Genomic DNA, 16,787 nt, shown 5'->3' on the forward strand with positions numbered 1-16,787 from the left:
TTTTCCTAATTTCTATCTATGGCTCTCATGACAGGATCCTATCCTTTCCTTTTTTTTAATAGCATGACTAGCAAACCAAGAGTGTGCCAAGAAATGAAATCATCAAAATAGTAATAATAATAATAATAATAATAATAATAATAATAATAATAATAATAATAATAGATGAGGTTTTGAGAAGCCCTTCTAGCTGCCAAGTTTTTAATGCATTTCCAGAGGATCTGCAGTCCAGGATCTGGAAGAGCACACGATTTAGAGAAGGAAAGCCCTGTTTTCACTCACCTTCATTTCCTACCTGAAGCCCCTAAATGCAGTGAACAGGGCAGGCTTCTCCCAGTGGCTAATTAATGAGCTTTTAACAGATACTCCATACGCATTGGGACTAATCAAGCCTGCCTCTCTGTGGATTTGCATCTCATGTTTGAGAAGAGATCCCATTGGAACATTTCTTGTGTTGGCAGAAGGTTTTGCCTATTTAGATTCTCTGGTGTTACATCCAGTGTTTCTTACCAATCACCTCTTAATATGAAGTTTGGAGGCTTTCAGCTCCACTGGAGGTGTTTTCCCCTCTTCCAGTTAGTCTAAAATTGGCCAATAATTTTTGGAGACAAGCACTGACAGCCCCATGTCCAGAGCATTTGGCTCTGTCTCATTTCTAGGTTCTGACCAAGGAACTCGTGGCAGAGAGAAATGAGATCGCCCTGAGATCTTCTTACCCGGATGCTCCAAAGCTTTATTGTCTCACTGTCTCTCAGCTGGTGCCTTCCATCTCCTGTGTGATGCTGTAGAAGCTGGCCATCACCTTCCTCTGATATTTAAGACAGGGAAGATCCAGCCTTGCTGGCCATGTGTTTTTAGGGCTCCTCATCACCACTTGGTTGCTTTTATAAAGCACAAAATAATTGGAATTGTGAAGATTTGCCATAAAGCGCCCACAGAGTTTAAGAAACCAGTGGTCTTTTTCCTTTTGCCATTTAACACCCCTGGCAAAATGGCAGTGCAGCTTAGATATGAAAAACAATATTTGTAGGAAGTATATAGGAAACCTATTTAGCAGACTTAAAACTTCACAGGAATATAGAGTGATAAAAAATGTCAGATCTATGTGATCTGATAGAAAATGCTGAGGAAAAAAATACCTGAAGCTGAAAAGATGATGAATTTATGTTTGTGTATGGAATCTGCAGAAGTTTGTGTATTCATTAGTAATTCAAATGAAGCCATGAGCAGCTGGCCTGTGCTTCTTCATTCACCTTAGGAATGTATCATCTTTAGATTATACTTCTAGTGCTACCCATGTATTGTAAAATGATGTGGATTACCAATTCTTTTGGAAACATGATGGCCTGCACTGTTTTAATGTCTACTTTTGAAATGAATACAAGGACAGTCTAGATAAGGAAAAAGAAATTGTGTGGGTAACAGTCATATTTCACTTAATTTTCCTTTCCCACTCACTGTCTGCTCTCATATCAAAATGCACCTTGTGCACATAAATAAGGTATTCCCAGAACACATCTCCCAGCATTTAGGATAGCCAACTTTTAAGTTTAAAGCACACTTCTGAGAAACCCTCAAACAATGGGGATTAGAAACAAGAGGAGTTAAAGCACCACTTCTCCCAGTATTTGGAGATAAACCACTTAGTTTATTTAGAAAAATATATGTTTCAGTTTTACAGCACCTATGAACAAAAAGGATGAGCAGGGATCAGAAAGCCTGAAGAATAAAAAGGCAGCAGGAAAACAAATCTTAATTTAAATGTGTACAGGTCAGGTTGGATGCAGAGGAGAACTGATCACAGTGACCCTCTGGTGCCTGTTTGAATTCTGACCTTTGTGCAATGAGGCAGATGAAGAAGTTCAGTGTGAGGGAAAGAGGCCAGGGTAGGGTTTTTTGCAGAGATTTCAGGTCAAACATGATATTGTATTTTCCTCTTTTCCTCTGAGTGAGAGCTATTATCTCAGATGCATATCAAAAACTGATTAAAACGTTATCATTTAAAGTGACAGTGAGAGAGAGGAGGGAGAAGAGGATTTAAGGCAGCTCTGCAGAGCATCAGCTGGGCAGAAAGATAAGCAAGGGGGAAAAATTATGCAGCCTTCATAACCTCCTAAAAAATTGCAGGATCCAGAATTCTTCTCCAAGTCCTTGGGTAAAGAGTGAAAAGCTCCCCTCTATCATGCCCATGGATTTACGAAGACAGAGCCCTCCCCAGGAGGTGTAATTAGAGCAGAAGGCACACGAGGGGGAAGTGAAGGTGAAAATGGAGCTGTTTGGGATCAGGGTCATGTGAAGGGCTCCCCAAAACTCCTCTGCTGGACAGGAAGGGAAAACTGATTAATGCCTGAAAAGGCAGCAATAGGCAGATGTGTCCAGGGAACAGAGTTCAGGGGAGGAATTACCCACAGACAGCAGGAGGCAGGGAAAGTGCAGTTCAGGAAAAGCCAGGAGAAGTGAGGGCAAGGCAGGGCATGTCCCCATCAGTGAGGGACAGAACAGAAATCCCTACAAAGAGCAGAAATCCCTACACTCGTGGGTCTCAGTGCTGGCAGGGACAGACAGTGGTTGCAGAGAACCTGTTCTCAGATGGTAAAACCATCCTGGGTGTGAGAAATGCCTGTAGGAACCCACACAGAGCTGCTGCAGATTCACTCCCATCACTTCCAGAGCTGAATAACAGCTGAAAATCAGGAAAAATCCCAGCTGGTTTTAGATGCAGCATTTCTGAGCAGGGCACACACAGACAGTGATGTGAGGTTTTCAATCTTCCCTTCTCCAGCAAAAGAGAAGGTGAGGAAAAACTCTCATTGTTAGAATGAGGAATAGGATTAAAATCTAGCAGAATTTTTAAAAGGAATAATTAAAGGCATGTATTTAATTAGATTCTTCATTTAAGAATAACTAAATAAATGAGGAAAGTAATAAACACCTGTTCTGAATAATCTTGAGCAAGATTAAAATCAGTGAAATTAAAAGAAAAGAATGAAATATTTATATCAAAACTAGTGGAAATGTAATGGATCTGTTTGTCACTGAGTTTTGGGAATACTAGCATAAAAAAAGTAAGCATATTAGAAAACTGGGGAATAATTCCTTAAGGATAACATTAGGACACTGGGAACATTTGACTTAAAAGCATTCTTCAGAATTTAGGGTGGGGAAAAAACCCTGGGAAAGACTGTAAAAGCCCCCTTAAGATTTTAAGGTTTATCTTGGCAAACTTCCAGGAGGGAATATAAAATGTAGTGACCTGCAGTAGGCAGAAATTACTGAGGTTCCTTGTAGGATTACTCTGTGTGCCCTCTTTCTCTGACGAGCCCAGTGGCTTGGTAGCAAGAATGAGATGGTGGAGAGGGAAGAGTCTGACACTGATTTTTTAAAAATGAAAATTTGAAACACTTTGAAAAACTCCTAGAAAGAAAAGGAAGTCATGTGCTTTTGTTGAAGTTGTGTACGTTAAGTTTGAAAATACATCATAAGGTATAATTTCTAGGTAACTTGGCTAAGGTGTCACTAGAAAGGTCTTTTCCACATAAAATGTTTGCCTACTGAATGTAAATTCATTTCAAATATCTATTTCAAGGCAAAATGTTGTGAAGTCATCATAAGTGCATGAATCCTGCTAATTGCATAATAAACACAGATCAGGAAAAGAGCAAGGTAACATCAGAGAGTCTTTTCCCCATGAACTCAACATCAATGTTCTGCTTTTTTACATACATAATGTTGTAGGAGAGAGTGGTCTAAATAAAAAATGTGTCTAATCAGACTAAAACAATAGCAGAGAATAATTTGCTACTGTTTCAAAGGTTTTATCCCAATCACAAAATTTTCCAGGAAGTCACTCCTGAGGCTCCCCCACCCACCCCACACACTCCAGGGTTTTTGATTAGTTTCAAGACTTTTAGATAGGAAAACCGTATCACTTTCTGTGCCTCACTGCTCTGTGTGCTCTCTGTCACGAAGACAGGGATCACCGTATTTTTTACACTTCCCAACAAAGAGCTGTCATTGCAAAATACTGACGAATCCCGCTTAATTAGCGCCCTTCAAAGTAATTACACCTCCTCACCTCTCACGATTAATTGGCTTTGGTGCTCCACAGCTGCTGCATCGTTCCTGGCTATGCAGGTATAGTTCCCGTTGTGCAGCAGCGAGAGGTTGGAGATCCTCAAGGAGCTGGTGAAGTCGATGTTGTCGATGGTGACGCCGAGGCTGGCGGGGATGGGCCGGCCGTCCTTCTGCCAGGTGATGGTGATGGGCAGGTCCCCCGAGACCACCACGCAGGGGATGAAGACCCTCTGCCCGATGGAGAAGCGTGGGAACTCGAAAGGCTGGATGAAAGGTGGCACTGCAAAAAAGAGAGGGAAAGAGGGAGCTGTTGAAGGCCTTGCTTTGGAAAAGAACGTAACGGGGCAGAGGTGCAGTGTGGAATGTGCAGGATTTACACCTCCAACAGCCATAAAGCATTGTTCAGCAGGAAAAACTGCCTTTTTGAAAATACCTTTTCGTTTCTTGGCTACCCAGTGCATAAGCAGAGATGACAAGCAGGGCTTCTAGAGACACCTGACTTCACTGGCAGACCTTTGCAAGAGGATCAAGCCCCTCTTCCAGAAATCACCCCACCACCAGCTCGAGCCTCTCCAGGGCTGCCAGCAGTGACATTGCCAGGGAGAACTCAGCAGCTTTCAAGGTCTGGTGCAAGGGCCTTGCTTAGGGTCATGCAATGGACCTAGAAGAGGCTCCAGCTCTGCTTCTGGGATGTGATGAATGGGAATGTGAGCTTCCTTGACTGCTTCTAGCACTCTTCTCTTAGTGTTTCAAGTCACAATTCTCATTAAGATTGCAGGAAGGGAGAGACATGTACAGTACTTGTAGGACAGCAAATTAAGGTAAAACTTATTTCTGACCAGAGGGATGGTACAAGGCACAAATGTTCAAGCTGGCATTTAATTCCTGCTAAGCATATTTGGCCTGGAAGATCTTTTTTTTCTTTTCTTTTTTCCCCATATCACTCTTTGTATGAACCAAAAAAACCCATGAACGAATTTGCCTTATTTTCTACCAAAGTAAAGAATTCTACTTCTTAAAATCATTTTGTTTTCAGGTATTTTTAATTAAAAAAAAAAAAAAAAAGAAACAGCCAGTTAAATTAAATAAACATAGAACAATAATGGGGCTGCCTTGTTTTCTTTGGGTTGTGGTTGGAATGTTTACTAAAAGATTGGTAAATTGAGACTCAACTACTTGTCCAGATGAAGGAATCAAAATCTTCTGCCCTTCTCAGGGGAGCATTCAAACAGCCAGGACATTGATCTCAGTCAGGTTTTTATCAATCACTCCTGAAAGGGCTGCACAACCAACTTTTCAAGCAGTACTCAAATACTCATTTATCAAAAGAAAAGGTTCCTAGAGGTTATGTACCTCAGATAGGAGTGCTTGGGAGATCAATTACACATAATCTGTACTACATTTGAACAGGAAAGATGGAAGGATATCCAGAGCAGAACATTTATAGTGATCTATATGTTTGAGCTCCAGAAGAAAATGAAGTTGGTGTCTTTATCTAATTGTATTTCTCTTGTCCTTTTTCCCTTCAGAAATTATAAGGTTGTGGTTTCCCCAGAGTTGAAGCAGAAAAAAAATCTCTCGAGTGGTTGCAGTGTATGCCCATGGACTTCCCCAGCAGCACTTTTCCTCCTCTGCCACTGTCCTGTTTCTGGGGTGCAGGGACAAGCATTGGTGACCACTGTGCTGGCTCCAAGCATTTCCTTTGATCCATATGTTGAGTCCTCCATCAGGAGTAAGAAAATTTATCAAGCATGGCCAGCAGGTCAAGGGAGGTGATTCTGCCCCTGTGCCCCTGTGCCCAGGTGAGAGCCCACCTGCAGAGCTGCCCCAGCCCTGGGGCCCAGCACAGGGAGGACGTGGAGCTGCTGGAGAGAGGCCAGAGGAGGCTCCAGGATGAGCAGAGGGATGGAGCAGCTCTGCTGGGAGGAAAGGCTGCCAGAGCTGGGATTGTTCAGCCTGGAGAGGAGAAGCTTTGGGGTGAGCTCAGGGTGGCCTTGCAGGGCCTGAAGGAGCTGCAGGAAAGCTGGAGAGAGACAATTGCCAAGGGCTGGAGGGCCAGGAGCCAGGGAATGGCTTCCCAGTGCCAGAGGGCAGGGCTGGATGGGAGATTGGGCAGGAATTGTTCCCTGGGAGGGTGGGCAGGCCCTGGCACAGGGTGCCCAGAGCAGCTGGGGCTGCCCCTGGATCCCTGGCAGTGCCCAAGGCCAGGCTGGACATTGGGGCTTGGAGCAGCCTGGGACAGTGGGAGGTGTCCCTGCCCATGGCAGGGGTGGTACTGGATGATTTTTTAGGTCCCTTCCAACCCAAGCCATTCTGTGATCTATAATTCCATGATACAAAGTCCCAAAGGACTAAGGCCTTGCTCAAAGCCATGTTCAAATTCTTGTGCACATGCACCTCATGGTGCAAGAGGCTGACACAAATCTGGTATTAACTCCACAGTTGCCAGCACAGCCCTGGTGCCATTTCATGAGGAGAGGTTATGACCATGCTCAGCTGCCACAGAGAGGTGACATCAGGGACAGAATAACACCATTCATCCTTCCAGGCCTTCACTGGCTTTCCCAGGAATGTCTCACTGTCTGTGTTTGGGAAAAGTGCCACTGCCATCCATTTTGCTCACAGGCTGTAAGACTTTTTCCTGGCTACCATCTCTCTAGCTGCTAAAACCTGTCCTGTGGCATTCTGAAAATCTGGTAGATCAGGCATAGAGGTAAAAGGAAGTTGGTATAAATTACTGTGTTTATTTGAACTTTGAGCACTGGAAATTACCTGCTTGTTCACTTGGGGATTTTTGCTGTCACAAAGTGAGGCAAAATATCAGCCTGTCTCTTCAAATTTCTTTAGTCCAGCTAATTCATTCACATGAGACAGCTCCGATTCTTTGTACATCAGCAGAAAAAGGCTGAATTTCTCTACCATTTATTGACAAGCAGTTCATAGTATAAATGGGAATGAGAAATTAACTAAATGTGTCTTTCAAAAGGTTTTGTCATAAACTTTCCCCTTGATGAGTGCAAATACCAGCTAAGTGCCAAGTCCCCCCCTCACCGTGCTGCCCAGCACATTTCTGCCCAAGGACTGCTCTTATTCTCAGACATCATTACTGAAAAATATGCTAAAATTCACAACAGGGTGGAAAATTGCTCCAGTATTTTCTGCTGAGTGTGTAACAAATTCGAGCCAATCTTTCACAGACAAAATGATATCAAAAGTCAGACAAAATGTTGCCCAAGGATTATAATGTGCATCTTCACTGTCCCTCTCCCTGATGAAGAAAACAGGGAGCAAGATCATTAGGTGACATTGAAGTGTTTTTCAGAAAACATTGATTTGCAAGGCTGCATTTACCAGCTCTAAAATATAAGTAGCAGCCTGCAGAGTATTTCAGAAATTGGCTAAAATATTTATAGGCAGCACATTTTCCTTCTACTCAGGTTTTTAAGATACAGAGGAAACCAACATTTCTGCTTCATAAAATATAATGTATATTCAACCTGCAGCAGCTTGCAGTTCTGACAAGGAGCTTATTTTAAAAGCCAGTGTGTAATTTAAAATCAGTACTTAGAAGAAAGTGAATAGTCTTGCAAAAACTTTGAAGTATTGAAGAATGTTTTTCAACTACAGTATTCACCAGTTTGGGTTGATAAAGGAAGTTTCTGGTGAGCTATCAGAGAAGATAAACTTTTTTTCTGCTCATTTGAAGAAAGAAATGACCACAAAAAATATCACTTATTAAAAATGTGTGATAAAATCTGGCAAATAATTTCTGAAATGTAAAAGTTTCCATTTCTATCGATATCTGCAGTAAAAAGTTGAGACATATGCTTGACAGAAGAAAATATCAAGCTTGACTAACCAACATGTGGAGGGCTTTTCTCAAACTAAAGCTGTACCATTACCAAACAGCACTAAAAAGATAAGAAGTGTATATAGTACTTTGAGAGAGAAAGTTTACAGTAGTACAGATGTATTTAAAATCTGTTTAAAATACTTCAAGGTGTGTTTATGTGTTTTCCTTCCCTATACACAGCTTTAGTTTCACCATATTTCAGAGTTTGCATTGGATTTTCTTGTGAAATTATGCTAGTTTATGTATAAATTGTTCATCTTAACTACAGAGAAAATAGTCTGTGTGCTTGTGTACATGGAAGGGATGTTTCTTTCTCTACACACAATGGGCAGAAGAGGGAAAATCTCTGCTTCATGCCACCAAGTGCTGTGTCCTGGGAATGCTTTATTGATGAGACCTTGAATTAAGTGCCTATTTAAGAAGAGGAGCATGGGCCAGCCTCATTAGTGCTAATACACGGAGATTTAAATTATATTTTTGTGCCCTAGCAAGGTCTTCTGTACCTCTGGGGGACTGCTGGAAAAGAGGGCAAGGAGGGCTTCCACGCTGCTCTCCATTAGCAGAGGAGCATCCTTAATTTCTTGCCCTCCCTTCCATGGGAGTTGCACTGGGAGGAGCTGCTGAGATGATTCACTCAGAGAGAATATCCTGCAGATCTCCTGTTTCCTGCAGCAGCCTGCTGAACATGGTGTTCTGCACAGCAAAATGAAAGTCATCCCCTGCTTTATCATTAAAAACAGTTCCCTGATGGATTTTCTTGCAACAGCACTCTTGCAGGGGCTGTGTCTGCAATATAAAATACTTTTGGCAATGAATATTTAGGGCTGATGCAAAATAATAACTACCAAGCTATGCAGTCTCTTAGGGCAGCCACGTCATCCCAGATTTCATGCACTGGGAGTGAAAAAGCCAAAATTATTTTTGCACAAACCCTAGCCAAGGTCTAGCAACTTTTAAGTTTTCCCAGCCATCACAGTCCCCACTCCGCTTTCCTGCCACCCAACACTCACAGGCTGCCTGATGCTGTAGTGGGAGCTTGTCCACAAGGAAAGAGGGTTTAAAATGTTGTGTAGAAACCAAAAGTGCTTTTATGTCACGTCTCATCCATCTTTGAAACCACCTCCTTTCACCCTCCTTTGTGAGGGGAAAAGTGCAAGCCCTTTTCATACACCCTGCAAACCTGGGGTGGTGGGGAGCTCAGTTCCCTGCCCAAGGGGATGCATTTGCTATCTATTTTTCTCTGTCACAAATGAGATAAGAAGAAGCAGCTGCAGGAGTGTATTCATGCAACAAGCTGTTATCTTCATTGGTAAAGTGCCTCCTGATTAAAGGCCTCACTTTTGGAACCTGCTCCAGAGCTATTGCCCTTTCTCAGCTCCTACCTGATCTAAAGTGATCTTTGTCCTCAGGTATCACTGTGCAAAGTCGAGACCAACTAAATCCTTGAGCCAAAAGTTCTGGATTGAGATGAGAGAGGGCTTTAACAGAATGGTCTTTGTCTCTGAAAATCATTGCCTTGAGTTGTTTGGTTCCACACCAGTCTTCTTTTCACTTTCATCCCAGGACTGTGCATAAGCAGCGGATTTTATAGCACCCTTCTCTTTCCACTGGGTTGATACTGTAGGGTTTTTTGCAAGCTATGTATTATATACATTGATTTAAAATTAGGCCAGCATGATCCAGACCTGCACTATCACAGTCTTGCTTTCTGTATTTACTACATGTCCTAACACACACACTGCTAATAGCTCACGCTAAATTGGTGCAGTAAAGTGCTTAAAATGCTAACAGCAATTTTAATGAATATGTAAGGAAGCAATTAAAATATAATTGACAAAATAAAAGCAAAAAAAGAGTGAGAACATGCCTTCTTCCAAATCTTTAGTAAATAAATCTGCATGGTAAGAGAGAGAAGAGGGACAGCTTTTGATAAACCAATACATAATATACAGATACTCTTGACCTCTTTAACTGAGACACTTATTGAAGTATTAAGGCTCATTTCACATTGTTTGCATAAATCATAAATAAAAACATCCATACGCAGACATAAATTGGGTTTGAAAGATGTAAGGCTGTGCACAAACCCAGGGAGGTTTAATTTAGATTTAAGTGAGAAGTTTTAGATTTGTACATATTAATTCCTCACCATGAAGACTGGCATAGGGTGAAACAACTTTAACAGACATTTTTGGGTGACCATTTTCTGCACTGTCAGAAGTGAAGTAATTACAGAAGTTGTATTAGGAGTGTACTGGTGCAAAGTAAGACATGACAGCATTGTCCACATGACACTTGTGGGATTTTAAAGAATGTAAGTCAATTATTTTAATGCAAGGCTAACCTTGAGCTGCTGTATGTTGAATGACAAAAAAAATTTACACAGATCTGTCAAGAATATCAGCTTATTTCAGTCTTATCTTCAGGAACTTCCACAGGTTAGACACACTGGAGACATCCCTACCAAAGTGCACATTCCTTTAAATCAGGCTCTGCCACCACTTTCTCCCCAAAACTACTTCCCATGCCCATTATGTGGCCTGAGAGGAATTTCCAAGTGCATTTTCCAGGATATTTTGCCCAATGGCACATTCTCATTCACTCTGACCACACGGCCCTGGTGTGATTCCTGTACGTGACAACTTCAGTCACTTCCAGAGATCTGAGCATTTCTTCCCAAGGAAGTTGTGACAAGTTTGAAGGGATACAAACCCATATAGCATGGAGGAGTGGGAAAAAGGCAAAAGTGATATAATGAAAGAAATATCTGAAAGATGTCAAGGCCAGAAGTTTTTTCTGATTCAATCTTTTGGCAAAGTCAGTCAGTAGGACAGATAAGATCTGAGATATGTGCACGAAGGCGAACTCCCATTTGCCATAATCCATGCTTCCAGGCACAGATTAGCAGATTGGTTGATGACAGAATGCACCACAGTCCCAAGAACCCTGCAAAGATTTCTCCTGATGTTTTTTCCCTTTTGTGTCTGTGTATTTTTCACTACCTAAACCATCCCTCCCTGAACTGATTTGCAATGCAAATTCACCAATACTATTTCAGATACTAGAAAAAGCTAAACACTTCCCAGGAAAGATGAGAGAACCTATTCAAACAGTTGCGACATGAAGTTATTTAGAAGTAGCCCCTGTTTGGTTTGCTTGTATTCTAACATGAAACAAGGCTGGTAGAACTCCTTTTCGTGGTTCACAACAGGTGAGGTACTCACTTTATATAAGGCAACAAAAACTCTTCTAAATCAATGAAATACATAAGCTCTACAAGATCAGAAACAGCCCTTTTGAACAGCACACATTTTATTTTAATGATGCTGAACCCTTCCCTCTCAGGGGCTTCTTTTTCAATTAATTCCTGTTGGAGAAGTGTGAATAGCAGCAGACTGTTTACATGAGAATGTGTCCCATGAGCCTGATGACAAGAAAATAATCACTTACTACTGATGGCTTTTACTGTAGCTGGGAAAACTATTACTATAAATTGCATAATAAAAAAATGGAGATAATAACTCACTCTTGTTCTTAAAATGCTCTGAGATCGACTCAAACACTGTAGAAGAGATGCTGCTATTATTTTAATATTTTTCCACTTTAATGTGGGGTTTTTTCCAATGGAAATACGAAAAGTAGAGATAGCATGGGTAATATAACTCCTTTCTTTGTTTGCCGACTGTCATAGGTTAGCAAGCATAGTCCCGGAAGGGATATCCTTGCTAAGGGGTGCTTACAGCTTCCTCTGGGACCTGACAGAACCTATCAGCTGGCCAGTTTGAATATGGACAATTCTTTAAGCCACTTAAAGTTGTGACCGCCTCTGTGATCCACACTTAAGAATAGACAAACTCCCCCCCAAGCTCCCTCTCGTTTCCGGCGCTGGGACAGGTGGCTGCAGGCCCCGTGCGGGGGCCAGCGGGATCAGCCAGGCCCTGCTTGGGCCAGGCCAGGCCGGGCCACGGCCAGCCTGGAGCCATGGGCCTGTTCCAGCCATGGAACCCCCCCCCCACTGCCTTGCTGTGGGCAGCCAGAGCGGCTCGGAACCCCCCCCTCTCCACTGCGATAAGAAAAATTCAACATTCCAGCTGCAAAGCTGCAAGGCCCAGGTGAGATTAACCCTTTTATTGCTGTGAAGAGCTGAAAACCTGAGGGAAGAGAGAGAGGAGATGCTTAAAGCTGAAAGTCTGTTGTGAAGCTATGATATATCAGAGTATCCCGTTGTAATTTCATGAAGATCTGGGGGGTGGAGTGTTCAACTCGTAAGCAAAAGCACCTGCGCTGAGATAGGCAGATGCTGGCGCAGCTGTAATTTCATGAGAAGTTTGGACAGGGAGAGGATGGACCAGATGAGGACTTTTGCTCCAAATGGGAAAGGAGAAGACCTCAGTCCCTAGAGATGGACCAGATGAGGACTTTTGCTCCAAATGGCAAAGGAGAAAACCTCAGTTCCTAGAGATGCTCCCAGAGATAGTCCTAACGATGAAGATGAGGAAGACCCTTTGCTCCCAGGGAAGGAGAAGGGCCTCTGTTTTTTTCTTTCTGAACGGCTCAACCTTAAAATTGTACCCCAGAAAACTTTCAAGAGTGGACCCTCGAAAGCAGTTGCGGGAAAAGCTGCAAGTCGGGGGAAGGGACTCACATCGCAAGCAGAGAGACTCCTCTTCCTAAATGGACTGAACAATATTTGGAAGTGGGCGGCTGTCTCGTTGTGATAATGTTTTCATAGCATGAGCAAGAAGAGACTTCTCTTCCTAAATGGACTGAACAAGGTTATTATGGAAGTGGTAACAGACTGAACATCTCAAGGGTTGTCTTTTTACATTGTCAGTGGGAGAAGGGAGGAAGGTGGGGGAAGGAGGAGAGTTCTGAAGGTGGTATAATTTTTTTTCCTTCTTTTAGGTCTGTTAATAAACTTCTTTATATTCTTTCAAGTTTGGTGCCTGCTTTGCATTTCTCCTAATTCTTATCTCACAGAAGATAAACAGTAATGAGTATTTTAGACCAAACCACTACACTAAATTGGTGTTTCCGCCTGGTTACAAACCCAACCCGCTACACCAACATTTCCCGTGATAAGACTATTTTCATTTGCTTGCAGTTTGACTTTTGTTTGGGTACCAGTTTTCCAGGCCAGGTATCTGCCTCAGTCTGAGTCATTTCAGCTGGAAGGTTTCAGCTACAATTCTTGGCCATTTCCAAGAATAAGGTGGGAGAGGGGGAAAACTGAGACACGGTAAACATCAATTGTGCCATAAAACAAACAAACAAAAAGGTATTGTGAGAACCTGAGAAGTCCCACCTGCCCCATGGATTTAGAAGCATGGATTTCAAGTTCAGGTGATGGCACCAGCCTCAGATGTTCTTGCTATCCCTATAAAAAGTCATCACAACGGTGCCCAAATTTGCAGTCTGAGCAAAACCAAGTCAATAAATAAACAAACCCCCCTCATGATCATATCCTGAGAGGACATTTTCCAGTGACAAACAGGGTCCAAGCAGAACTGAACACATGATAGCTCTACCTTCAGTGGCTGAGTCAGTTCCAGCCACTGGGGCAGGTGCAGTCTGGTGGGATTCCAGAAATCAGGACAGATTTGTCACTCTGGTGCTTGAACTTGAAGGCTGGCAGAGAAGACTGAAACTGGAGTCTGGGAAAAATGTTGGGGTATCCAAAGGGAAAGGGCAGTTTCGAGTCTTGAGAACAAGGCAGTGTGGAAATGAGAACTGAGATGACAAAGACTTTGAGTTCAGATTGGTTTTGGGACCCAGAGGAGAAGAGCCAGGACTTGGGCAAGGATGAGCTGGAGAAAACTGAGGAGGATGGGTCATTCTAAGAAGGAATGAACAGAAAACCTGCATCTTCTACAGAATCTTATTCTCTTTAAGATCTCTGACTTCAACAGTATTCTGCCATTGGCAAATGTATCCAAACCCCTCTGGCAAACCACAAGAGCTGGGCTGAACACAGAGCAAAAACTGGTGCTGCTAAGAATAATTCTGTTCTTGGCAAGGACCTGTGCAGTATCCTTAGCAAGGCTTATCTCAATTACTTCTGATGACATCAGTAACTTCTGTTCCCACTTTGCAGGAGGGAGGGGAAAGGGGGTCAGTGTACTTTACAAAAACAAAGCTAAAAACATAGCCAAACATAGCCAACTTTAGCCTTAACAAAGGGCAAAGTAAAATGTGCTGAAATGGTGTTATTGAAGTTGCAAAGGTGAGTGGTCAGCAGGTATGGAATACAGAAATTAAGTGTGTAAGTACAGTTGTAATCTCCCTCTGTTACTTGTGCATTACAGGGTGGGGAGTTTTCCTGGCTTTTTGTCAGAACTCAGAACTGGCCAAATCATTTGTCTAAATACAAAAAAAATAATGCCAAGATGGCTCGATTTCCAAAAAAGCTCTGTTAGGCCTCAGGCATGGTTCCACAGGAGTTATATCTGCCAAGCAGAAACCTGCATGTTTTCCTGCCAGCTCATCCACTCAGCTCCCAGCAGCCAGCTCAGGAGACTGCTGCCTTCCAAATCCAGACTTTGGGATAGAGACAAGGGGCAGGCGAGGTCTGGGGGGAAAGGGCAGGGAAGGAATGACAAGCCACGTTTCTGTGGGACAGAGTTAGTTGGAGTCTGCAGACAAGGGCAGCAGTTATTTCTAAAAAATGGGACAATGGATTTCATGTGGTGTCTCACATTCTTCTGTTCAGCAGGGAAAAGAAGTAGAGGATCTAAGGTCAAATAGCACAGAAGTGCCCAAATCCCAAGCTTTTGGCATTCCCAGAGCCTGCCAAGTGGGAGGATGCACAGCAAGGCTCTGAAAGCCCCACTCAGGTTCTCTGGCAGCCAGGAGTTCATTTAAAATTATTGCCAAGAAAAGTTCTGTTCTCCTATCTGTGACCTTATCATGATTTCTGAAGTATGATTTCCTTTTCCTCAAATTTAAGAGTGGACAGCACTCTTGTATTTGATGACATGCTCATGGTGCTGAGTGTTTTTATTTAAATCCTGGTTTAAGAAAGTCTTCATCCAAGACAGAATCAGGATGCTTCCCATACTGGAGGATCTAGAAAGTGAAAAGTAAATGTGGCAGAGAGCTGCCAACTTTGAAAACCAGCTGTTTGCCTAATGCAGATAAATGCTGCCCCGTAGAGCCAAATTCTGAATTTACTTTTGCCACAGATCTGCCAGATAAAGCTAATTAAATTACTTAAGTCTGTCCTTCCCATGGGGTTGCTAAGCTGGGCGACGTGACTGCTCTGAAGGAGGAAACAGAACTCTCAGGAGCAACTTCATTTCAATGGGAGCAGAGCTTTGAACATATAAATGCTACATAATGGCAGGTGAACTGGGAAAATTAAGCTGTAAGTTTCTGAAATTGAATATACAAAAAAATTGTGGATATTTTTGAGTTCAGTCTGTGCCTTATTGACATTTTTTCCTGGTGACCCAGGTGGCTCTTGAAAATGAACACATTGTTTCTGAAACATTTTGATACGATGGAGATGATAAACTCATGAGGAAATTAATAATTTAAGTCCTCCAAACAGAACATGGAGGGAAAAAAAACCCCAATAAGTAACAGTTCATCAAGTGTCTTCTATTCTGAATCACCCTTCAGGTGACTGGTTTGAGGTCACCCAGGAAGCTTGTAGCAGAACTGAGAGCAAAGCAAAGGACTTGTGATGTGGAAGATGGACAATAATTCTCCATTTCTCTCTAGAAAAAATAGTTATTCTGATGGTAGGAGAAGCTGTACTGTAATTAAGGATATTTAAGCACTGATATTAACTGCCCTTATAGTGTCATATTTCAGAGTGCTTTTAATCTCTACGCAAGCTGGGCCATATTTTGTATTTTTTTGGTAGCAAATATAAGTGCTTAAAAACTCAACCCATTAACTCTGGAATCTATAAAATTAAAAGGTAGCACACACAATAATATTTTAAAGCACCAGGCCACTTTTGACTCCCCACTAATATGTTAAATAAAATCCACTGTGGCACTGCTGACCTCAAGCTACAGCAGCAAAACATTGAGAACTGTTCAGGTCTGACCTAAAAACCTCACCTGTGACATTTTGGGCTTAGCAGATGAGGTCAGGCTATTAACCTTGTTTTCAAATTACAGTGTCTTGTCAAGGCTTGGAGCAAACTGGTCTAGTGGGAGGTGTCCCTGCCCATGGCAGGGGTTGGAGTGAGGTGATTTTTAAGGTCTCTTCCAACCCAAATCATTCTGTGATTCTCTGATCTCAGGGGCAGCTCAGCCCTCTGTCACTCCTCAAATGTGCTGCATGTCTGTCAAAGTTATGCAGGGTATCTTTAGTCACAGTTTGAGGTTTCTGACCAGCAGCTGAATATCCAGAGGTGCAGCAGAGCACCATCAAGGAAGTAAAATCATTGACAAAAGTTACAGATCAATCCAAATTGATAGAGCTGGCAATCTGCTGTCTGGGGGAGGAATTGTCAACTTGGAAACTGTAACCTAATGGAAGAAAAAGCAGTATTACACCTGAGATAATGGCTATAGTGACTAGTACTGTTTTGATCTCAATGCCTGAGCTGCAAGGATAGACAGCTGGATATGTTTTGTCTGGCTATTTTCATTTTGACAGTCATTTGAAAAATGGTATCATTTAAGAGGCAGCTCTCTCCACCAGAATTTCCACAGTGGCCTGTTAGTGCAGCAGAAACATAGTGACTGATTTGTCATTCAGTTCCTAACCTCTATCAACAGATTTGTAATATCATTATAATGTTAAGCAAGGCACAACACACATGAAAACCAAAGGTAGCTTTTTATGCCACAGCTTGTGACCAGTGCCCCTGATGGTCTCAGGTGTGTGAAATGTCTTGCCTTTC

At 42.5% G+C, this 16,787-nt stretch overlaps 1 protein-coding gene across 1 annotated transcript in view; it reads right to left on the minus strand.

Moving 5' to 3' along the window:
• The window catches only part of DSCAM (DS cell adhesion molecule), a 444,019-nt gene that overhangs the window by 144,214 nt on the left and 283,018 nt on the right, over positions 1–16,787 (minus strand). The window contains exon 9 of the mRNA XM_069028212.1: positions 4,076–4,354. Within this exon, the coding sequence (XP_068884313.1) occupies positions 4,076–4,354 (279 nt within the window). The remainder of the gene's footprint in view (positions 1–4,075; positions 4,355–16,787) is intronic.

The sequence above is a fragment of the Aphelocoma coerulescens genome, chromosome 1 (assembly GCF_041296385.1).
Source record: "Aphelocoma coerulescens isolate FSJ_1873_10779 chromosome 1, UR_Acoe_1.0, whole genome shotgun sequence".
NCBI lineage: Eukaryota > Metazoa > Chordata > Aves > Passeriformes > Corvidae > Aphelocoma > Aphelocoma coerulescens.